Consider the following 21,475-nt stretch of genomic DNA (forward strand, 5'->3'; position numbering starts at 1 on the left):
GAGGATGGAGAAAAATATGTAAATGTTGCTTAGATAAGCGGGGATATATTTATTTAGTGTCTATCTATAAACCACAACAATCACGAATATATCTTGTAGACGAAGAGTGTGGAGGCCAATAATCCAATAGCACCACAGGAAACTCCGACCATAAGATCCATCATGGTAGCATACACCAAGTAGATGAGCGGAGACACGATATCAACGACTTTCATATGGAATATCAAATAGTAAATCGAATAACCGAGAAGGTAAATGAAGATAGATCCCGCACTTGTAATGAAAGACTTCCATTGCCAATTGTAGTAATCTCCGGAATTAAGTCTCAAGTATGTGGAAATGATGCTGATCTCAATCACAACCACATACAAAAGGAACGCGGTGAACGAGAGGAATCCGTACATGTAGTAGAAGGACAGCTTCTCGACCCACAACGACTTGAACAAGAACAATAGTTCAACAAAAATGATTCCAAATGGGAACAATCCGAAAAGCGGTAGAGAATACTTGAGTTTGTTGTAGAATGGCTGTCTTGGAATGGCTTTCAAGATTTCGGTGTGTTTCTCGGTAGTTCTTGGCTTCTCCTTGATGAGTCTTCCCAGAACATCCACCTTCTGGGAGATGTAACCACCCAGAAGAGAGATAGGGATCTGCAACAGGACATATATGAAAATTAAAGCCAAAATCGTTCCGAACGGTAATGCTAAAGACGAGTCTTTAGCCCAAATTATGATGTTGAGGACGAATAGGACGATCAGCACAAATCCACTTAGCAAACTTCCAGACAAAAACGACACTGTTCTCCAGGAAGCTCTTTGTCTGTGGGTGAACGTCTTGTAAAATTGAACTCCGGCGAAACCCGAGAAGAAACCTGCAATAACGAAAGTCGTTATCGAGGTGGTTAGAATTGTGTTGTTTGGTCCGGAGATACCAGCAGTGCAGAGAATAGAAACACCAAATAAGGTCAAAGATAGCTGAACACCAGAGCCACCAAGAATACTCAAAATCACTGGCAAAGTTGGTTGCACAAAAACGTCCCGAGCCAAAGCTTTCCAACCCTTTTTACTCTTGTCGTCGTCCACTGGTCCAACTAATGAGTCTAATTTTTCTGTGAATGAGTCTTTAGGAAAGTGTGCCTTGAAGTCGCTCTTGACAGTTCTCAAGAACACGATCGACACGGCCAGGGACACAAGGGATGCAACAACCATAGAGTTGACCAAAGCAAACCAGTGCATTTTGCTGTCATGGGATGCTCCTCCAGGAGTTCTGAACATCTTCCATCTATTTTCGTAATTGACGTCCACCTCCTCACGCCAGTAGACAGAGTATGTGAAAGGCACCACCACCTTGTCCTTAGCATTTGGATTAATGGCAAAGTTGGCGTAATTCTTGGATGCACCAGGGCAGCGGAAATCGGAAACAGACTTTGGATAAACCTCAAATCCGACAATAGCCTTTTGGTCAGTCTTTCCGCTCTCTTTGTGCCATCTAATAACCAACATAACATGATTATGAAGGTAGCTAACTCCGTTCTCGACAAAACCAAGGGGAAATCCAGCAACATAGTACTTTTCGGACTTTTCTTTTCCCTTGGCAGGTTTGCTAAAAGTTGTGGCACCTGGGAGGCCATCGATGATCCACTCGACCATGTACTCGTTCTTGATGAGTTCGTCTGCGCGCTTCAACCCGTTGGTTCTGATCACTCTATCACAAAGTCGCACACAGGGTTCATCCTCCTGAAATTTGAGATGGTAATCTGACTGCCAGATTCGATCACCGTTCAACACCTCGCCCAGCGACAAGTGGACTGGACGCGAGTCTTTGGTTGGAGGACAGACAAACGGCAACTTATAGTATGCATAAGGAAGTTGTGTATTTTCAGACTCCACGGTATTGACCAGCAATTCTACCTTCTCGCCTTGTTTATAATATTTTCTTTCCCATGGAAGGCTCCACGATGGCTTCTGTAGTTTGAACGCCGTACAAAGAGCGGGCCAACACAGAAGCGCTATCAAAACAAGCCCGACTCTGATTCTAGCCATCAACATTGGACACGAATGCGAAGCGAATGACAACAGACAATAAAAGAAAATTAAACGCCAGCTGCAATGAGTAGGCTATTCTTAGTATCTATGCGACACGGTATATGCTTGAATTGTCTGGAATTAATTGATTTTCAACTCGACTAGAGAAGAGGGCTTAAAACAAATACAAACAAAAGTTGGAAGTTCCATCTCTACACCATGCGTGAAGGAAAAAAAAAAATAACAATTGGGTTATTTTGTTACACCTCTGCACCAAATTCATTAAGCATTCACATGTTGTCTCAAGGAGACCAAATATTGGACCAGTTGCGCCAGTACGATGCTCGCAAATATCTACTTCGAACGCAATCCGACCTGGTCGAGGAGACGATCGACTCGGACCTCGCAAGCAGCCTTGGTCGCAGCAAAATAGACGATTCGCAAGAGATAGCCCGTCGCCACCGGTATACCGCATTAAAGATCAAAGACGACCGTCCGAGGTATGTCCCGCCTATCAATTTTGCTATTGTGGAGGCCGAATTGTATCGGTCAGGTCATCCCCAGCCGAACAACTTTGAGTTCCTGGATACGCTCAATTTAAAGACCATCATATATCTTGGAGACAAGACGGACAACTACGACTACTACAAGTGGATAGCGGACCATTCTGGCGAGCGAACGATAAGTTTCCGGTTTTTCAAAATGAAGCCGCCGTCTACGTTTGGCACGTCGCATTTGTTCAACGACGAGGTGGCTTTGAACACGGTTTTGAATCTGGTTGCGAATAAAGAAAATTACCCGATTCTCATCCACTCCAACAAGGGGAAACATCGGGTCGGAGTGCTTGTTGGGCTGATTCGCAAGTTTCTACAAGGGTGGAACTTGAGCGGGACGTTTGACGAGTACGCCAAGTTCGCAAGAGAGAAAGGTGAAGGAGACCTGGAGTTTATTGAAATGTTTAAACCGATCGTCAAGATCGATGCTGACCGGAAACCGGATTTCATACGAACAGGATAAACTCTAAAAAAAAACTATGTATCTTTCTCCTTGACGGTTTCGTCGGTGGCTCCCAGTTCAATAGGCTCCTGGTCGGCCTGGTCGATCTGCTCCACCTTGTTGAAACGTTCTAGTTGATCGTTTGTTGGCGACATGGTGTGGAGGTCGAAGAAATTACGTCTCACCTCGACGTAATCGTATGCAAATTCGCCGATTTGGTTCTCGTCCATTCCGTTTTGCTCGCCCTCCTCGCTCGCACGCATGTTGAGGCCCGGAATCCGGTTGATCACGATGCAGATGATACCCGTGACCACCACGCACCAGCCTCCAACTGCCCCGACATAGGCAATCTGTTTATACATCTGTTTCCAGTTGCGATTGTACCATCCGCCCGGGTGGTCTGTGTAGCCGTCGTAGCCAAGCACCTCTGATGAGGCAAAGAAGGCGTTTCCGACAATCAGTCCCAGAACACCAGCCATTCCGTGCTCTGCCATAACATCCAAACTATCGTCGACCCGCATCCAAACTTTGATCTTGGTGGCGTAGTTACACACCAGTCCGGTCACTATTCCCAAGATGACCGAGGCCCATAGCGGAATGCAACCCGACGTTGGCGTAGCAGCCACCAGTCCGGAAATTATTCCGGAGCACAGACCAACAGCGGAGAAATGGTGGTTAATGCGGAAATCGAGCAAACACCAAGTAATTCCACCAAACGCAGCACACAGGTTCGAGTTCATGATGGCATAAATGGACTTGTACGATGGCTCAACACAGGTGAGGCCGTTGAAACCGAGCCACCCAAACCACAACATTGCTGTTCCGATGGTAATTAGCGAAACGTTGTGAGGTCTGAAGTTGACCATCAGATGCTGACTGCGCTCTCCGAGAAAATAAGAAACAACAAAGCCTCCAAAACCAGACAGGATCTCGACAGGGCCACCCCCAGCGTAATCAAGAACCCCCCAGTTATGGGCCCAGCCGTCTGGACCCCAAACCCAATATGCGACAGGGCAGTAGACCAAGGTCAGCCACAGGAAAGAGAACACCATGGCAGGTAGCACCCGTCCCCTTTCGCACACTGCTCCGAGCAAGATGCAAACGGTGATGGTGGAGAACATTCCTTGGAAGTTGGCAAAGGCCATTTCTGGATATCCGTCTCGGTCACTTAGTTGGGTCAGAGTTCCGAGGTTTTGGTACCCAAAGTTGTGTAGATTGCCAATGAACTTGTTGGAAGCCGTGCTGGAGAAAGCTAAGGAGTATCCCCAGAAATACCACTGGAACTGGGAGATGCAAATGGCCGCAAACGTTATAAATATCATATGTAAGGCAGACTTTCTTCTGGCGAGTCCCGAGTACAGGTATGCCAGCCCGAAACACATTATCAGCACAAGACATGTGCCGACAATCAGCGTTAAAACGGTGGCACCGTCATACAGCCGTTCGTCGGCCCAAACAGCGCGAGAAACAAGATGATTCATAGGTTAAGATATTTCACGAGGGTCTTAAAAAAATTTGACTGGTTTATGCAACAATAGCCGCACCACCGCATCAGGTCACCGTTACCGGACACAATGCGGTCATGTGATTCGCTATCACGAGGCACGAGCAAAAAAAAAAATCAGTTTTAATTTAGAGTTTGTTTGTTTGTTTGTGTTTGGGTTTCCGTTTTCCGGTTCTGCGCATTTTAGGCTCGCTCTCGAAAGTTGGCGCTAATTTTTCGTCCTTTGAATTGAATTAATTTTTTTGTTGGATACACGTGACCCGCAAGCATGTGAGATGGCTCGCTGTCCAACCAAATCGATCGTGGCGGGGAAAAACCGTGGATACATTTATTAAGGCAAATAATTTGTTTTCCTAAATTACCCAACTTTTACAAAATGGCCCCACCAGCATTCTCTGACATTGCTAAACCAACCAACGATATCCTCGGAAAGGACTTCTACCACTTCACCCCAGTGGCATTGGACCTTAAGACCGTCGCTCCAAACGGTGTCGCTTTCACCACCAAGGGTAAGGCTTCCGGTGGAAAGACCTCTGCTTCTTTGGAAGGTAAATACACAGACAAGAGCACCGGTTTGACATTGACCCAAGGCTGGAACACTGCCAACGCCTTGGACACTAAGATTGAGCTTGTTGACGCTCTGTCTCCAGGTCTCAAGTCTGAATTGGTCACCAGTGCTGTTCCTGGTGGAAACAGATCCGCCAAGTTGAACTTGTACTTTGCTCAGCAGTCCATCAACGCCCGTGCTTTCGTTGACTTGCTCAAGGGCCCAATCTTCAACGGTGACTTGACCGTCGGCCAAGACGGCTTCACCACCGGTGCTTCTCTGTCCTACGACGTTAAGTCCGCCACTTTGACCGGCTACTCTGCTGCTGTTGGTTACAAGGCTCCATCTTACGCTGTTTCCTTGACTGCCGCTAGCAACCTTTCCGTTTTCGCTGCCGGTTACTACCACAAGGTTTCCCCTCAACTCGAGGTCGGAACCAAGGGTACTTTCGACTCCAAGTCTGCTTCCGGCTCCAACCCAGTCGCCGTTGAGGTTGCCACCAAGTACAGCCTGGACAGCACCTCTTTCGTCAAGGCTAAGCTTGCCGACTCCGGTATCTTGGCTCTGGCTTACTCCCAACAACTTAGACCTGGCGTCACCCTGGGTCTTGGAGGTGCTTTCGACACCCTCAAGCTTGGCGAGTCTGCTCACAAGCTCGGTCTGTCTCTCTCCTTCTCTGCTTAAATAGACTTAATCAGAGATTCTAGTCCAATCTATATCACCACCCGTACACCGCCTCGAAACAGGCTAAATTGTAGTGTCGAAAAAATTCGAGTTTACTTTCTAGATCATTTAAAGTCCAATGTCATCTGCCGCGTCTAAGCCACAGGCCAAGCAGCCGTGGGCTGCCGCGATTGCACCGAAGCCTTCGCAGAAGCCTGCCAAGCAGCCGCCAAAGAGCCAGTCTGGGTCGTATGTCCCGGTGAACAATTTTAACGGGTCGCAAGTGCAAGCAGCCCTGGCGGCCAAGTTCAAGCAGATTAAGGCGCAGTTGGGGCCGGGAGCGGTCTATCACGGAGGTGATTCCTGGGCCATGAAGCAGAAGAAACGCAAGGAGCTGGACGTGCTTGCAGAGCTCTCGAAAACGGCAGAATAGGGAGGTGCTGGAGCGGGCTTAAGCCTTCCTTACATAATGTGATACGTAATGCTAAAAATAAAGAGCCAAAAAATGTGATGGATTGGGTTTTTGGAGTTGCTGCATATGGAATTGATGTGTTTCGAATCTGGACTGTTTTCGGAAACGCATCACACAACATGTATTATATTTCCCGAGAAGTTCCTGATTGATCGATGGCGGAGCTCAATTGGAAACACTTTGTACTTGTATGGGACCGGCATGGAAATTCCATGCTCTTAGTGTGGCCCATCTTCCCCTGAGAATTGAAGCTTTGACATGCACGCGATCTTGCATCCTGCGTAAAGTTTAAGATCTTCTTGCCGAACTAAGAAATTTTTATCTCCTGTGGTTCTCCGTTTAATAGCTCGTTCATTTCTTTTTTTTTTATTAGAAGTCTTCATAACCTGTGCGAAAGGAAAACATTATTTACTTGTTTGCTGCTTTCCGCAATATTCCTTCTTTGTCGTTCGCTTCCACCCGCACGCTTATGGTATCGCCATGAGTTCGCCTCCATCTTCTCCTAATCAGCAGCACGAGCTCAAGCCGCCGATTAGACGCGGTCACCGGCACCGTCGTTCCGCAGCGATATCGGGCGACTTTGATGTTCAGGAGTTTGGACTTTTACCGCCTGTGCTGGGGAAACCGGTTCCTGGCTCCTCGTCCAGCTCACTGGCTGTGTCTTTGAGCGGCTCTCCTGTGAAGAGCCCGCACTCTCAGTCGTTGAACGACGATGCGCTTTTCACCAACAGACCGAAAATTCCTCTCAACACCACACCATCTTCCGTACACAGCGATAAATTTTCCGGGGGTGACGAGTCAAAAACAAGGTACTTTATCACCGAGGACACGACATTCGAGTCCGGCTCGGGCCTACCAAGAGCTCTGATCGACCTGGACGACGTGTTCACTGGCTCGCGTCAGCCTGCTAAAAAAAGCACCAGAACCATGTCTGCCCCGGAGCTGGAAAGCTTCCATATACCCAAACACTCTTTGTTGCACTCGCCGACGAAAAATGATGTGGCAATCGCAGAGGGCATCACGGAGGAGGACATCGAGGACGGCGACCAACTGTTATCCAAAGTCCCCTCAGAAACGTCCGATTTGTCCTACTCGAATTCCGCGAAAAACACCCCTCTAATGGCCGGAATCATTATGAACGATAATTGCTCCTCCAACTCGCTTAATTCGCTAAGCTCCAGCAATTCCCTCAATACCGGCGGGGTTCTGCAAAAGAACATGGCCAATTTTAATACCACAAGCATCTCCAGCTTGCGTGGAAAAGTCAGATACCAACTATACTTCAACTCTCAACAGAAACTCAATACCCAGGCAACCTCCACCCCGTCGAGCTCTGCCACCGCAGACTCCGACCGGTTTGGTCGCAGACCAATCTTAATGCCTCCCTCTTCTTGCTCGTCTCCTTCGTCTGCTTTGCGTGCAGCTTCCAAATCCCGCTCGCCTGTGCGGAACTCCAAGCTTACCACGCCGCAGCAAAAAGGCCCGTTCCAGTTCGAGCCAATCGTGTACGAGATCCCCAAGTCGTTCCACAGAGACAGCGACTACTCCAAGTCGATGTCCATGTCGGAAAACTCCACTTCGTACGAGTCTCCGAGTGTCGATGTCTCGAAACCGGAACCGTCGCCTATACAACAACATAAAGGGTCTCACACACGCAGCAGCTCGCTGTTCAGCGTTCTTTCCTCCAAGTTCCATCATCGACGCAAGTCGTCTGTGTTGTCGACTGCAAATAATGCTTCCATCATTGAGAAAACCACCGACGAGATATTCGGTCTGAGCGACCGCGGACATGCCAACGACTCCACACTCCTTTTCGACGACCAAACGCTCACCGAAGAGGTGATTGGTGAGCCCGGCCCGATGGTCGAGGTCGTCGAGCCCAAACAGGCCCTGTCTAGTATCCCGAATCATGCCCATGTTAATAAGCATTCCAAGAGCAAAAGCACGAGCTTTGTCAATTTCACTAGTTATGAATCCAAGAAAGCCAGCTCCAACAGTTATAGCGGGGCCAGCCGGTTCTTTGGCTGGATGATGAAGTCCCGAAAGAGTGAGAGAAGCGCACACAATTAATTACGATGTCGTTAGCATTATGATAAACATTATACATATTCCATTAGTCTTTATGAGTAGCGTTTTTGGATCTGTTGGATCGTTTGGTCTGTTTGCGTGGCCTCGTCGTCGTCCTTGCTGAGTCTGTAAACGCTCGTGATCCAGCTGATCAGGTTCACCAGCCGCGAAACCAGCTTTGGGAGCTCAAAGTTGGTGAAAATGAGGCTCAGATTAAGAACCAGCTCGTTCGCGTAGCCAATCAGTTCCAAGTACGTCTTGAACTTCTCGGTGTACAGCAGAACCAGGTTGTCCCGTTCCGGAACAGGACTATCGGCCCGCAACTGGTATTTCGTGGTGCGCGAAACCAAGGCAGACTCCATCTCGACCATGCGGATCAGCTTGTTCAACTTGACCAGCCGCACTATCAGGTTCTTCATGTTCAGAAGCACAATAATAAAGTACACTTTCGACAGGTTCTGCACCACCGACTCGAGCGACTTGAACTTGGTGGCAAACCGCGAGTTCTTGATCACGTTCTGGAACATGGTGAAGTTGTCAAACAGCGAAACAAGCGACTCTAGGCTGTCCAGCAACCCAGACTCGAACTTGTTGTATCTATCTATCCATTTCAAAGTGGTTCGCTGGTCGTACGTTACCAGCGGCCCTGAAACGGAATGACTGTTGGCACGACTTCGCTGTTCCGGTGAATACAGCGTGGGTGTACTGGAGAGCGAGCTGGAACTGCTATTGCTTCGCTGCTTGGCCCGTTTGGTTAGAAGAAGCCCGAGAAACGCGACCTTAGCCAGAACCTCCTTGTTCCGCGGCGGCCCGGTCTCCTTTTTCTGCTCCAGCGAGACAAGCAGCTGTCTTATGCGCGGCCCATACAATAAAGTGGAGGACATTAAACAAAGGGAAATAATATAGCCTTATTTTTTTTAATCTACAAACCAATTAGTCGTGTCCTGTCTCAAAAGGGGGAGAGTGGATGAAGAGCAAAACAGCGGGCAAAAATTTTCTTAACAAGAATTGTACTGTTGTTCTTCCTAAGAGTAATTTGTATTTGTACCTATGTCTGTTGAAGAATTTGAAACGATATTAAAAGAATTACCGGGAGTGAAACCGCCAGGAGTTTCCGGTACAAGAATCAAGAAACTAAAAGAGATTTTCCTCAACAACGTGTCTGAAGAGTCCAAGCTTGTTTCGAAACTGTATTCGTGTTGTAAGGCCACGCCAGCTTCGAACAAATTGGGTACACTGTATGTTGTGGACGCGATTGTGAGAGGATTAATCGACCAGGTCTCCAAGTCCGATTCCACAGAAATTACCGAGTCTTCTCCAGAAGGAACAGCCAATTCGGCCGTCTTCAAGATCCAGTCCATGATTGAGAACCTTGTTGACGACGCTGTGCCTGTTTCCTCACCTGACGTGAAGGAGAAGATTGGTAAGCTCGTAGAGATATGGGACAAGGGAGACACGTTCAACAAATCGATAATCACATCCATCAAAGATAAGTATTTCCGTACCACCACTCCTCCAGGAACCCCCCCTAAAAAGAGAGTCAAGTTTGCTGTCGAGCCCACCGTCGAGCCTTCTGCTCCTGCAGGCTCCTCCTCGTCCAAAGACCCAACCTCCGTGTTACAGGCCCTTGCAAACCTGGCCAAAAAGACTCCGTCTCCTGTTTCCGGTTCTGGTTCCGCCAAGATGGTTTCTCCGCCTCCTCCAGCTCCTGCCGAGCCTGCACAACAGCCTGCTGCTGCTCCTCCTTCCAGCTCGGACCCTAACGCTATTTTCCAACTGCTCCAGAGCATGAATAAAATCTCCGGAGCCCAGCCAACTTACCAGCAACAGCAGCAGTACGGATTGCCACCCCAGCCACCGGTCTCGGCCACACAGAACAGACAGAACTATAGAGATAGAGACTCGAACCCGTTGGGCAGAAGACCAAGATCCAGATCGCCAACCAGAAGAAACCAGGAACCCAAGCCTCCTGCTGGAGACTGGGAGCGTAACATCCCAGGAACTCCTCATTTCAGAGAACGTAAGCCATTCATCGACCCTTCCATTCCCCAAGGCTACATCAAGGTGTACTCGCGGACCATTTTCATTGGAGGTGTTCCGCATTCCATGGACGAGAGAACGCTTATGCAGCAGCTGAGGCCATACGCAGAGGTGCAGAGCGTCATTTTGAACAGCGAGCGTAAACACGCGTTCGTCAAGGTGTACTCGAGACCGGAGGCCGAGTCTGTGATCCAGGCGTTTTCCGTGAGCCACCATCCTTCTGGCCTTCGTGCCAGATGGGGTGTCGGTTTTGGACCAAGAGACTGCTGCGATTACCAGGCTGGAGTGAGCACGATTCCGATCAGCAGACTCACCGACGCCGATAAGAAGTGGATTGTCACTGCCGAGTGGGGTGGAACCGCGGGCATGCCGTTGCAGTCGGGCCTGTTTATTGAGGAGCCCGATATTGAGGTTGGTTCTGGAGTGTCTTCGAAGTCGATTTCGAAGAAGATGCCAACAAACTCGACTCACAACGGACCGAAGTCGGACGGCGTTCCGATAGTGGGCGGCAACGCGCCGAACGGGTACCAGAACTCGCCTCCTACGGGCTATCCAATGATGGCGAACCCAGGCAACCTGCCGATCAACATGGGCGGCATGCCTGCTCCTGCTGCGCCTGCTCCCAACATGGACCAGAACGCGATGTTGGCCCAGATGATGGCCACGATGCAGCAGATGCAACAACAGGGTGGACAGCAGCCAGACATGGGCGCGATGTTCCAGAACCTGGCCAATATGATGAGAAGATGAAGCAATTTAATCGATATCAGATATCTTTGTATGAGTAGCGTAGCACAGCCGTGAACTAATTTTTCACGCTTTTTTTTCTCTTTGAACAGGTAGCACGATGGGCCGGGGGCCAAGTATTTTGAGGTTTGACGCGTTTTCCAAGACCGTTGATGACGCGCGCATCAAGACGACGTCGGGCGGGATATTGACGCTGGTTTGTATTTTGACGACGCTGCTGTTGCTGATCAATGAGTACGCGGACTATTCTCGTATAGTTGTTCGGCCAGAGCTTGTTGTTGATCGGGACCGGCAAAAGAAGCTGGAGATCAACCTGGACATCAGTTTCCAGAACATTCCGTGCGACCTGCTCACGCTCGACATCATGGACCAGTCGGGAGACCTGCAATTGGACCTGCTTTCGTCCGGGTTCAGCAAGATCCGGCTCGATCGTCAGCAGAACGAGATTGGCCAGGAGGACATGAACGTGAACCACGAAACGAAGCTTGTTTCTGAGGACCCGCAGTACTGTGGCTCATGCTACGGCGCGGTGGACCAGGGCAACAACGACAACCTGCCGCAGGACCAGAAGATCTGCTGCAACTCGTGCGAGTCGGTGAGACAGGCGTATGCTCGCGTGGCATGGAAGTTCTACGACGGCAAGGACATTGACCAGTGCGAGAAGGAAGGGTATGTGCAACGCGTGAACGACCGGCTGGACGAAGGGTGTCGTGTTCGTGGAGTTGCTGAGATTGCGAGAATTGGCGGCAATTTGCACTTTGCTCCAGGAAACTCAATGAACCACAGAGACAAACATATCCACGATTTGTCGTTGTACGACAAACACCCGGAGAAATTCAACTTTGACCATACGATCAACCACTTTTCGTTCGGCCTGGACGACCACAGCGTCGCCGACTACAAGACGACGCATCCATTGGACCAAACGTCGCACAAGAACGGCAAAAAGTACCAGGTGTACTCGTATTTCCTCAAGGTGGTCAACACCAGGTACGAGTTTCTGAACGGCAAGAAGGTGGAAACAAACCAGTTTTCCGCCACCGAGCACGACCGGCCGTTCAGGGGCGGCCGTGACGACGACCATCCCAACACGATCCACGCCCAGGGCGGGTTGCCAGGAGTGTTTTTCCATTTTGAAATCAGTCCGCTGAAAATTATCAATAGGGAGCAGTACAACAAGACATGGAGCGCGTTTGCTCTGGGCGCTTGTGCGGCGATCGGCGGTGTGCTGACGGTGTTCTCGCTGCTGGACAGAACGATTTGGGCGGCTAATCGGTTGCTCAAGGATAAAAAAGATATATAAAGCATGGTCAATTGAAACTGCACCAATTCCAATCTGGGTCTCCTCCGTATTTGTAATTTTATACTGGTTAATTATTTTTTTTCCGTCGCGTCGACTAATCCCATGTCTCTCCCCATAAGAACCAACTCGTCGACCTCGATGGCCGGTCCGTCGCGCACGCCGTCGGGCCCGGTTGCTTCGCATCACTTGATCATGAACAAACAGGCGTCGCACACAGAGTCGCTTTACTACATTAGCATTCGTCTGCTTAAACGGCTGGCAAAAGTGCCTGGAATGGGGCCGTACCTGGAATTGGCGTACGGTTCGGCCGAGGACTGCGCCGAACAGCAGGCCATTGCGCTCAGCAGCAGCAGCCGCAGCCAGAAACGTCCGGACTCTGGGTTCCGTTCGTCAGAGCCCTTGCTGGGCTTCTGGGACAGCACATTGTTCACCTTTAGCGCAGGAATATTGCCTGCGCAAACCAGCCACGACCCGGTCACCCCGCTGATGATGCTGTTCCAGCAGGGTGCTCCATTGTGTCTGATCTTCAACAGTCTGAGCCCGGAAAACAAGATAGAGCTTGTTTCGTCCGACGACTTGAGAGTGTGCAAGATGAGTGTGTACAAGTTTCTGAGTGCGTGCAAACAGCACCTCAACATCCGCGACGACGAGCTGTTTTCCGTCACCAGCGTGTTTGCCGACGATACAAACAGTCTGCTCAAGGTGATCCACGCGGTCAATCTGGTGCTGGACTTCGAGTCCAAGTTCGACGCTGCAGAAATCCCCGACCAGTTGCAAGTAAACGACTCGCGGTCCAAAGTTGTGCGGGAAATCGTCGAGAGCGAGCGCAAGTTCGTTCAGGACCTGGAAATTCTGCACAAGTTCCGCGCAGAACTCATCCAAGCGGGCCTCATATCCAGCGAAAACATCAACATGCTGTTCCCCAACCTATCGGAGATTGTCGACTTCCAGCGACGGTTTTTGGTCGGACTCGAGTGCAACACAGCCGTTCCTGGCAAGTACCAAAGGATCGGGTCGGTGTTCCTGCACCCGGGCGCACAGGGGTTCCAAATCTACGAGCCGTGGTCGCTGTACCAGAACACTGCCGTGGAATTCATCAATAAAGAAGCAGCCAGTCTGCGCAAGTCGTCAACGCTCATCAATAGCCCGTACGAGCTGCAGAGTTTCCTGATCAAGCCCGTCCAACGACTGTGCAAATACCCGCTGCTTCTGCAAGAACTGGTCAAATTGACCGACCCGTCATGGCCCAACTACTCGGAGCTGCATCTAGCATTGCTCAGCTCCAAAGAGGTGGCCAACAAAATTAACGAATCACAGAGAAAATCAGAAAACATCCAGCTCACAAAGGACCTCCAGGACCGCGTCGTGGACTGGAAGGGCTACTCGGTCACCAGCGCGGGCGACTTGCTCTACGCAAACAACGTCACCGTAAAAGATCTGCTCACCGACGGCCACTCGTCTGAAAAAGAGGTCCACTGCTACCTGTTCGAGAAGGTGATCTTCTTCTTCAAGGAGGTGCCACCAAAGAACAAGCTCACGAGCAAACTCAAGAACAATTCCAACTCCAACCTGCTGAATCCACAGCTCTCTTTGAACGGAATCGTCTATATCAACAAAATCTACAGATGCACACCTTCAGAGAGTTCCAAACACTTTGGCTCGTTGGGCCACTTCCTCACGCTCAGATGGAAAGGCAGCCGCGAAACAGGCGGCTGTGTGATCCGGTTCCGGCTCGAGGAACAGCTGGTTCAGTGGGAAGCTGCCATTAGACGACTATTATCCGAGGACGAGTACTTCAACAGACAATCGATGTCTCCGTCCCGGTCGGAGGAGATGTCTGCCCGGGTTTCGAGCCAGACCCAGTCGTCGAACTCGTCCGAACATTCGTCGTACTTCTACTCAAAACTGCGGACCGTGAGCTCGTCAACCATTGGAACGAACAACACCGCCAACGACAAGAAGTTCCGGTCTGTTTCGTCGCCGGTGACCACGAGCGACCGGTCGGTGCCGCTGACAACCACACTCAACGGCATGACCTTGAACAGCGTGCCCAAGGTGAACATCAAGCTGATCTTCAACTCGCAGGCCGTGCATCTGTCGGTGAACGCGGAAACCACGTTCCAGGAGCTTGTGGACGCTTTGGTGACGAAACTGAACTACTCGTTCGGCAGCTCGCTCGACGACGGCCGCTACTTCACTACAGAGTCGTCCAAGTTCAATTTCAGAGACGAGGACGGCGATTTCATCCGGTTCCAGGGCCAGGACGACTGGCAGATGGCCAAAGAGATGCTTGCCGAGATCGACGACGAGGAGGAACGGATCCTCAACATCTCGGTGCACCGAAGCGCGGCTCCATAGACCGTTTATATAGGCGCTTAGTGATCCAATTTGGCGTTTAAAGTTTCCCTTGGTTGTATTATATCCATGGACAATTTGATTGGACTCTGCCAATTTCCTTTTTGGAAAACTTCCGATGAAAAATAATTAAACTAATAATTATATCCATGCTAACACGATTCGTCCGTGTTTGCAGAGCATCTGGCGCCAAACGCCCGTCTGTGGCGTATTTGCGTGCTGTCGCCGGTACCGCGTCTAGCAGATGTGCGAATCCCGGCTTTTCTAGGGCTCTTCACTCGTCTGTTCCGCGGTTTCGATCCACAGAGGTCTTGTTTAGCGAGATGGAGCCTGAGTACCAGGAAATGCTCACTGAGGAGCGTGCTGTCGATACAGTGGACGTTTGCATAGTGGGAGGAGGTCCTTCTGGGTTTGCCACCGCCATCAGACTCAAACAGCTCGATACAGAGGGAGACTTAAGAGTCATTGTTCTCGAGAAAGCTCCGGACGTTGGGTCACAGATCCTGTCGGGAGCGATTTTGGAACCCCGTGCGTTGCGCGAACTGTTCCCAGAGAGCGAGTTCTACGACGAGAACGGAGCAGGCATCCCGCTGCCGCCCGATCTGGTGAGTCTCGTGACCGAAGACCACATGAAGCTTCTGTTCAAAAACGGGCCTGCAGTGCCGCTTCCAGAACCCCCTCAGATGGTCAACAAGAACAAAAACTACATCGCGTCGCTGTCGGAAGTGACCAAGTATTTATCAGAGCAGGCCGAGGCTCTGGGCGTGGAGGTGTACCCGAACACGTCGGTGAGTGAGCTTGTGTACGATAGCAAGGGTCACGTGAAAGGTGTGGCCACCAAAGACATGGGTGTGACGAAAAAGGGTGTGCCGTCGGACTCGTTCGAGAGAGGACTCGAGTTCCACGCGCGCATGACGGTGCTGGCCGAAGGGTGCCATGGTTCTTTGTCGAAACAGGCCATTAAAAAGTACAAACTGCGTTCAGAAAGCAGCAACCAGACGTACGGACTGGGAATCAAGGAAGTTTGGCAGGTCCAACCGGAGAAGTTCAAGAAAGGATACGTTGCTCATACTATGGGGTATCCGTTGGACAAGGACACCTACGGTGGAGGGTTCCAGTACCATTTTGGTGACGGCCTGGTCACTGTTGGACTTGTTGTTGGACTGGATTACAAGAACCCGTGGATCTCGCCGTACCAGGAGTTCCAGAAAATGAAGCACCATCCGTTCTACAAGAGCGTTTTGGAAGGAGGAAAGTGCATTTCGTACGGAGCTCGTGCTTTGAACGAGGGTGGCTACCAATCTGTGCCGAAATTGCATTTCCCCGGCGGAGTTCTTGTTGGGGCCAGTGCCGGGTTCATGAACGTTCCAAAGATCAAAGGGTCGCACACGGCCATGAAGTCGGGAATGCTGGCGGCAGAAAGCATGTACGAGCAGGTGGTGAAGCTCAAGAGCGAGCAGGGCGAGGTCGAGGAAGGCGAGGTGTTGCCTGAATGGGACGCCCTGGACCTCCAGAACTACCAGGAGGCCTACGACAAATCGTGGGTGCGCGAGGAGCTGTACGAGGTGCGCAACATCCGTCCTTCTTTCCACAGTAAGCTGGGACTTTGGGGCGGTATGTGTGTTTCCGGGGTGATTGCCCTGATCACGCGCGGAAAGGAGCCGTTCACGTTGCAACACAAACACACCGACGCCGAGCTCGTGGAGGACGCTTCCAAGTTCACAAAAATCGAGTACCCAAAGCCAGACGGCGAGATCTCGTTCGATATTCTCACGTCCGTGTCTCGTACGGGAACGTACCACCAGGAAGACGAACAGTGCCATTTGCGGGTGCCTGAACAGGACATGGCCAAGCACACGGCGATCTCGTACCCAAAGTTCAAAGGTATCGAGCAACGGTTCTGTCCTGCTGGGGTTTACGAGTATCTGCCAGACGAAACAGCTCCCGAAGGAGTGGTTTTCCAGATCAACTCGCAAAACTGTATCCACTGCAAAACGTGCGACATCAAGGTGCCGACACAGGACATTGACTGGACCGTGCCGGAAGGAGGCGACGGTCCTAAATACCAAATGACATAATACATAGAACGGCCCAAGGCCAGCTAAAACTAATTCAATATATTAACATAAGTATTCACAGTCAGGCTCTTCCCAGAGACTCGTCCCAGGTGGACTTTGTTTCCTTGATCCAGAAGTCGAGTCTGTCGCGGGCGTTGCCAAAAGAGTCGAGTGCCGGACGCACGTCGAGGAAAAACGTTGGCATTCCGTCAGAGTCCTCCGGGCCGCCATAGTAATCGATCACGTAGCGCACTTTCTCCCAGCCGCCGGCCCCGTCGCTCCGCAAGACGGTCCAGTCGTGTCTGTCAAACGGCGGCTCGGTGCCGTACTTGTCTGGGAAAATACGGCCCATCAACTGGTAGAACCGGGCTCTTGGAGTCATGTCGTGCGGTCTGCCCGTGAACTTTAGTAACCGGGGCTCCTGCTTGGTTTCTTCTGTGTGGGGCTGTTCCCACTTCAGGATCTCGCTCCAAGCTCCTTCGTTCAGGAAATTGTGGATGTTTACCATGCTCTCAACAGCATCCTCGGGAACGTCTCCCTTACCCTTGCGGATCATGGCGTTGAACATCTGCTGCGGCGATGGATACTCCCAAACGCCCTCGTCCTTGACTTCTCCGCGCGGGATGGTCGACAGCGTTCTCTCTGTAGGGAGATCGAGCTTCTGGCCAGGTGCTTTCTCCTCCGGAAGCAGGTACGGCATGTTGTTGAGAGGATTTAACTCTGTGTCCTGGCCACCCTTGTGAACCACGGGACACGCCGCCAGCTTGGAGTGGTCCACCGGACACTTTGCGGAGCCTGTAGCCGCAGAGTTTGCAACAGAAGGTTGTGTTGTAGGCGCCCAAAACCAACCCATCACACAGATTTGGATAAATAATTTTTTAATTTTTTTTAATCACCAATTTTTTTTTTCTCTGCACCATGGAGCAGCTCTTAGCACAGCACAAAAAGGAGACACGTGACCTGGTTGCGACGACAACAGGGATGCGCAAGCAGGCGACCAAGTCGACTCGGAAGGAGGTTTTGAAGCGGATTGCGCAGATGGAGGCCGATCTGAAGATCCGGCACGAGAAAGAGCTGCGCGAGCTGAACGGCGAGGAACCTGGCGAGGAGCAGGAGGTGAGTCCCGAGCAGCTGCTGGCTCAGATGAGTCTGGCAGAGGAGCAGAAGCCTGTGGAGGCCGCTGTGAGCGCAGAGCCGAAGAAAAAGCGCAACAGGCAAAAGGAACGGCTGGCAAAGCGAGAAGCAGAGTTCAAGAAGCTGCAGCAGGAGGCCGAGAGCGAGGCCAGCACGCAGCCGAACCTGAAGGAGATGGAACTGAACAACATCGCGCAGCTGTGCACGGTGGGGCGGCTAGTGCAGCAGAACATCACGCCAGATGGCCACTGTTTGTTTGCGTCGATCGCGGACCAGTTGCAGGAACGTCATGGCATAACTGTTTCTGTTCAGCAATTGCGCACCCAGGCGGCGAACCAGATCCGCAATGACCCAGACACGTTTGCGCCTTTCCTGTTTGACGAGGAGACGATGGAGAACCGCAACGTGGACGAGTACACGGCAAAGCTGGAGAACACAGTGATGTGGGGCGGTGACTTGGAGATTCTGGCGTTGGCCAAAGAGTACGATTGTCCAATAAGCGTGATGATGAGTGGACGGGCGCCAATGAAGATCAATTCCGACGCACAACAGCCAGAGTTGAAGCTGGTGTATTACCAGCACGCATTTGGACTGGGAGAGCACTACAATTCGCTAAGAGACATGGTTTCATAAAATATGTACAGATATGCCATTTTTCAGCGTTTGGCGGCGGCCGCGTTGATGCGCATGAGGTCGCCGTCCTCAACAACGTAGGTCTTGCCAACACGCGCGATTTTGCCCAAAGACCTCAGGCTTTTTTCGTTTAAGGGTGGTTGCATGTTGGCTATGTCACGGAACTTGATAACCTCGGCGTTGATGAAGGTGCGTTCGAAATCAGAATGGATTACCCCGGACGCCTGGGGACACAGGGTTCCCTGTCTTATTGTCCATTGTCTTGCCTCGATGGGGCCGCAAGTGTAGAAACTAATCAACTTAAGTGCGTCTCGCATCGCATTGACAATCTTTGGAATGGCAGAGTTTTCTCCAGACTCCACAATTTGGGACTCGTAGTCGGCAGAAAACATCATCACAGCAGAACCAGGGGCATTTTCGTCTACCCAGCACTGGACGCTGGAGAGAAATTCGTTTTCCCCAGATAAATAGTCCTGTTTGCTCACGTTGAGCAGGAAAATGGCCGGTTTGGCAGTCAGTAATGAATGCTCATTTAACGCCTCTATCTCCTCTTCTGTCCAATCCGGTTTGTCAAGTATACGTCTTCCTTCAAGCAGATGATCGTAGGCAACAGCCAGCGTTTTTTGCTGCACCTCCAGTTTGGCAACTTCACCTGCAGGTCGGATGCGTTTATTTTTCAGGTTCTTGGCTATACGATCCAGGGAGTTTTCGATAAATTCCATATCTTTGAGTAGCAGCTCGTCCTGAACAATGGTCAGGTCTCTAGTTGGGTCGACGTTTCCTTCAATGTGGGTGATATCATCATCTTTAAACCCGCGCACCACTTGGAAGATCCCGTCCACCGCCCTAATATCCGACAGAAAAGCGTTACCTAATCCTTTATTTTCAGATGCGCCTTTGATTAATCCGGCAATGTCCCAGATGTTAAGCACCGAGGGGATGATCTTCTGAGACCCGTACAGAGCGGCCAGTTTGTCCAGAGTGCTCGATTGGACCGTCACGACAGCCTCCTCCGGCTTTATGGTCGCAAACGGGTAATTGGCCGGGTTGCCCATTTTGCTCTTTGTGATGGCCTGGAAAAACGTCGACTTGCCCACGTTGGCAAGCCCCACGATCCCGCTGGCCAGGTGGTTGCCTGCGCGGCCCAGAATCGGCTTCACCAGCGTTTTCGAAGACATTTACTGATTTGGACCAATTTACAACTTTTTTCAACCTGCAACGAGCTCCCGGGTGCGAGGGTGGGTGTGGTAGGTGTAGCCGGAAACGCTTAAATTTGAAAAGACCGGAAACCTCCACTAGTGACATGCAACGGAAAAAATCGAGAGCAGAGCAATCAAACGTCAATCGCAGTCCGGGACTAGTGCTACCTGCACACACAGATGACGATCCCTTGGTCCCTGGTCTAGTGGTTTGCCAAGCAGCACGCAAACGACAGCCTGTGGAAGTATTTGCTCACTGAAACGGGGCATGGCCATTTGTTACAGGTGGAGCCAATTTTTAGGCATAGAACTATTGATGTGAGTGAAGGTTTCTCACAGCAACATAATTAATCTTCGTGCGAGAATCAGGTTGCCGTAGAATTATGGAAGGTGTTGAAGTAAAGATTATCATTAAAATCTAAAAATATCACGTGGCTACACGTAGCGTCTTCTCTTGACACTGCGCTCATCTAGATCCAAAGGCATCTGAATGGGGGTGATTGTCTGAGACCCAACGGCCGACGAAACCGGCGTCGTTCCGGGAGAAGGAAGACCCATTGAGTCGAATTGTCGCGACCGCAGCGACGAAATCGACTGTGTTCTTGTATGGGAATGACGTTGGTGGTGAATTGGAGATGCTATTGGGGAAATAGGGAGGTTTGGATACAGAACCAGCTCCTGGATAGGAGAAGATTGGTGAGGAGCGTAGCTGACGTAGGGTAATTCCAAGCCTCTTGCTTTATGATGGACAGAAGTAGCCATGTTTGTCAAGTGGGTGAAGATACGGTTCCCAGAATTGAAATACTTGGCCCTTATGGATGAAGGGACCGCTAGACAGTGGCGGAGCAGACCTGTTTGCAACTCGTCGAGTTTCTCGGTGGTTCCAGCAGCAGCCATGTTGGTAAGCACAATGGCTGCCACCGCGATACAGCTCGGGGTATAGCTGTAGAGCAGGCTTCTGTCAAAGTGAGCCAGCTCGCACAGGAACATTGCACCTTCGTGTCTCTCCTTGAGGTTTGGTTGGGAGCTGTTGGTGTAGAATTGAACAAAATAGTCTGCAGTTGGAAGCGAAACGTCCCATTTGAGAACCGACATGATATCCAGCTCCAGTCTGAGGAAGTCCGGCTTTCTATCGAGTTCATAGCCAGCTCTTTTGATAAGAGCGTTAATCAGTTTTCCTTTTGGTTTGTTTTCGTTGTACTTGGAAGCGATCCATAGACAGCAGTAGCCAACAAGCTTGAAATTTTTTTCGTGCACCAGCACCTTGGAGATGTATCTGTCAAGCAGGTACACCGCCAAACTGAAGGTTGCATATGACCATGAGAGTTTTTCTGTCACGTCGAAGATGGAGTTGAGCAACGCAAACCTGTTCTGCGCAAGCTGGGGTTGCACCGGAGGCGGAACAGGGTTCTGCTTGTACTTGAAGTCTAGATGGAGGAAGTGGCTGTGAATGTCATTTCTATACTCGTGAACAACACTCTGTTGGGATCTGGTTTCCAAAAATTGAGCAACGGCAAGGCGGGAGGTCATGAACGATGCTACTAAAGAGCGTTATATGTGAATGCGAAAGTATGGAAATGCGAAAAGTATATGAATGCAGTAGTTTAATGATGCAATGAAGTAAATTGTAGTTGAGTGTCCATAAGATGATGATAACGAAAAGCAAAGTGACCTTGATCAAGTGAAAAGGGTGGGAGACCCGTGAAGTTATATAGAAACTACTCTACAGGGTAA

The 21,475-nt window shown here is 50.5% G+C and overlaps 19 protein-coding genes across 19 annotated transcripts; 10 read left to right on the forward strand and 9 right to left on the reverse strand.

The window, feature by feature from the left end:
* Nucleotides 1–80: 80 nt before the first annotated feature.
* On the reverse strand, nt 81–2,048 carry OGAPHI_007304 (uncharacterized protein; the record flags this gene model as incomplete). The annotated part of the gene is made up of 1 exon (XM_046208686.1): nt 81–2,048. One exon carries the CDS (start codon nt 2,046–2,048, stop codon nt 81–83), a length of 1,968 nt encoding a protein of 655 aa, XP_046057810.1.
* On the forward strand, nt 667–3,041 carry OGAPHI_007305 (uncharacterized protein; the record flags this gene model as incomplete). Its single annotated transcript, XM_046208687.1, has 3 exons — nt 667–836; nt 1,127–1,751; nt 2,190–3,041. 3 exons carry the CDS (start codon nt 667–669, stop codon nt 3,039–3,041), a joined length of 1,647 nt encoding a protein of 548 aa, XP_046057811.1.
* Nucleotides 3,042–3,055: 14 nt separating this feature from the next.
* On the reverse strand, nt 3,056–4,501 carry OGAPHI_007306 (uncharacterized protein; the record flags this gene model as incomplete). Its single annotated transcript, XM_046208688.1, has 1 exon — nt 3,056–4,501. The coding sequence occupies one exon, from the start codon at nt 4,499–4,501 to the stop codon at nt 3,056–3,058; it is 1,446 nt and encodes a 481-aa protein (XP_046057812.1).
* On the forward strand, nt 3,597–4,081 carry OGAPHI_007307 (uncharacterized protein; the record flags this gene model as incomplete). Its single annotated transcript, XM_046208689.1, has 2 exons — nt 3,597–3,722; nt 3,857–4,081. 2 exons carry the CDS (start codon nt 3,597–3,599, stop codon nt 4,079–4,081), a joined length of 351 nt encoding a protein of 116 aa, XP_046057813.1.
* Nucleotides 4,502–4,882: 381 nt separating the features above from the next.
* Nucleotides 4,883–6,438, reverse strand: OGAPHI_007308 (uncharacterized protein; the record flags this gene model as incomplete). The annotated part of the gene is made up of 2 exons (XM_046208690.1): nt 4,883–5,760; nt 6,393–6,438. 2 exons carry the CDS (start codon nt 6,436–6,438, stop codon nt 4,883–4,885), a joined length of 924 nt encoding a protein of 307 aa, XP_046057814.1.
* On the forward strand, nt 4,901–5,755 carry OGAPHI_007309 (uncharacterized protein; the record flags this gene model as incomplete). The annotated part of the gene is made up of 1 exon (XM_046208691.1): nt 4,901–5,755. One exon carries the CDS (start codon nt 4,901–4,903, stop codon nt 5,753–5,755), a length of 855 nt encoding a protein of 284 aa, XP_046057815.1.
* Nucleotides 5,874–6,167, forward strand: OGAPHI_007310 (uncharacterized protein; the record flags this gene model as incomplete). Its single annotated transcript, XM_046208692.1, has 1 exon — nt 5,874–6,167. The coding sequence occupies one exon, from the start codon at nt 5,874–5,876 to the stop codon at nt 6,165–6,167; it is 294 nt and encodes a 97-aa protein (XP_046057816.1).
* A 248-nt stretch (nt 6,439–6,686) lies between the features above and the next one.
* Nucleotides 6,687–8,933, forward strand: OGAPHI_007311 (uncharacterized protein; the record flags this gene model as incomplete). Its single annotated transcript, XM_046208694.1, has 3 exons — nt 6,687–8,253; nt 8,337–8,524; nt 8,625–8,933. 3 exons carry the CDS (start codon nt 6,687–6,689, stop codon nt 8,931–8,933), a joined length of 2,064 nt encoding a protein of 687 aa, XP_046057817.1.
* On the reverse strand, nt 8,327–9,157 carry OGAPHI_007312 (uncharacterized protein; the record flags this gene model as incomplete). The annotated part of the gene is made up of 1 exon (XM_046208695.1): nt 8,327–9,157. The coding sequence occupies one exon, from the start codon at nt 9,155–9,157 to the stop codon at nt 8,327–8,329; it is 831 nt and encodes a 276-aa protein (XP_046057818.1).
* A 141-nt stretch (nt 9,158–9,298) lies between these two features.
* Nucleotides 9,299–10,063, reverse strand: OGAPHI_007313 (uncharacterized protein; the record flags this gene model as incomplete). The annotated part of the gene is made up of 1 exon (XM_046208696.1): nt 9,299–10,063. The coding sequence occupies one exon, from the start codon at nt 10,061–10,063 to the stop codon at nt 9,299–9,301; it is 765 nt and encodes a 254-aa protein (XP_046057819.1).
* Nucleotides 9,324–11,063, forward strand: OGAPHI_007314 (uncharacterized protein; the record flags this gene model as incomplete). The annotated part of the gene is made up of 1 exon (XM_046208697.1): nt 9,324–11,063. One exon carries the CDS (start codon nt 9,324–9,326, stop codon nt 11,061–11,063), a length of 1,740 nt encoding a protein of 579 aa, XP_046057820.1.
* A 97-nt stretch (nt 11,064–11,160) lies between these two features.
* Nucleotides 11,161–12,363, forward strand: OGAPHI_007315 (uncharacterized protein; the record flags this gene model as incomplete). Its single annotated transcript, XM_046208698.1, has 1 exon — nt 11,161–12,363. The coding sequence occupies one exon, from the start codon at nt 11,161–11,163 to the stop codon at nt 12,361–12,363; it is 1,203 nt and encodes a 400-aa protein (XP_046057821.1).
* A 102-nt stretch (nt 12,364–12,465) lies between these two features.
* OGAPHI_007316 (uncharacterized protein) lies at nt 12,466–14,721 on the forward strand (the record flags this gene model as incomplete). The annotated part of the gene is made up of 1 exon (XM_046208699.1): nt 12,466–14,721. One exon carries the CDS (start codon nt 12,466–12,468, stop codon nt 14,719–14,721), a length of 2,256 nt encoding a protein of 751 aa, XP_046057822.1.
* On the reverse strand, nt 12,754–14,426 carry OGAPHI_007317 (uncharacterized protein; the record flags this gene model as incomplete). Its single annotated transcript, XM_046208700.1, has 3 exons — nt 12,754–13,278; nt 13,747–13,996; nt 14,263–14,426. 3 exons carry the CDS (start codon nt 14,424–14,426, stop codon nt 12,754–12,756), a joined length of 939 nt encoding a protein of 312 aa, XP_046057823.1.
* A 146-nt stretch (nt 14,722–14,867) lies between the features above and the next one.
* Nucleotides 14,868–16,796, forward strand: OGAPHI_007318 (uncharacterized protein; the record flags this gene model as incomplete). The annotated part of the gene is made up of 1 exon (XM_046208701.1): nt 14,868–16,796. One exon carries the CDS (start codon nt 14,868–14,870, stop codon nt 16,794–16,796), a length of 1,929 nt encoding a protein of 642 aa, XP_046057824.1.
* A 61-nt stretch (nt 16,797–16,857) lies between these two features.
* On the reverse strand, nt 16,858–17,628 carry OGAPHI_007319 (uncharacterized protein; the record flags this gene model as incomplete). Its single annotated transcript, XM_046208702.1, has 1 exon — nt 16,858–17,628. The coding sequence occupies one exon, from the start codon at nt 17,626–17,628 to the stop codon at nt 16,858–16,860; it is 771 nt and encodes a 256-aa protein (XP_046057825.1).
* A 65-nt stretch (nt 17,629–17,693) lies between these two features.
* On the forward strand, nt 17,694–18,542 carry OGAPHI_007320 (uncharacterized protein; the record flags this gene model as incomplete). Its single annotated transcript, XM_046208703.1, has 1 exon — nt 17,694–18,542. The coding sequence occupies one exon, from the start codon at nt 17,694–17,696 to the stop codon at nt 18,540–18,542; it is 849 nt and encodes a 282-aa protein (XP_046057826.1).
* Nucleotides 18,543–18,565: 23 nt separating this feature from the next.
* OGAPHI_007321 (uncharacterized protein) lies at nt 18,566–19,720 on the reverse strand (the record flags this gene model as incomplete). The annotated part of the gene is made up of 1 exon (XM_046208705.1): nt 18,566–19,720. One exon carries the CDS (start codon nt 19,718–19,720, stop codon nt 18,566–18,568), a length of 1,155 nt encoding a protein of 384 aa, XP_046057827.1.
* Nucleotides 19,721–20,176: 456 nt separating this feature from the next.
* Nucleotides 20,177–21,271, reverse strand: OGAPHI_007322 (uncharacterized protein; the record flags this gene model as incomplete). Its single annotated transcript, XM_046208706.1, has 1 exon — nt 20,177–21,271. The coding sequence occupies one exon, from the start codon at nt 21,269–21,271 to the stop codon at nt 20,177–20,179; it is 1,095 nt and encodes a 364-aa protein (XP_046057828.1).
* Nucleotides 21,272–21,475: the final 204 nt, after the last annotated feature.

The sequence above is a fragment of the Ogataea philodendri genome (genome assembly GCF_020536065.1).
Source record: "Ogataea philodendri strain CBS6075 chromosome Unknown scaffold12, whole genome shotgun sequence".
In the NCBI taxonomy this organism is placed as follows: domain Eukaryota; kingdom Fungi; phylum Ascomycota; class Pichiomycetes; order Pichiales; family Pichiaceae; genus Ogataea; species Ogataea philodendri.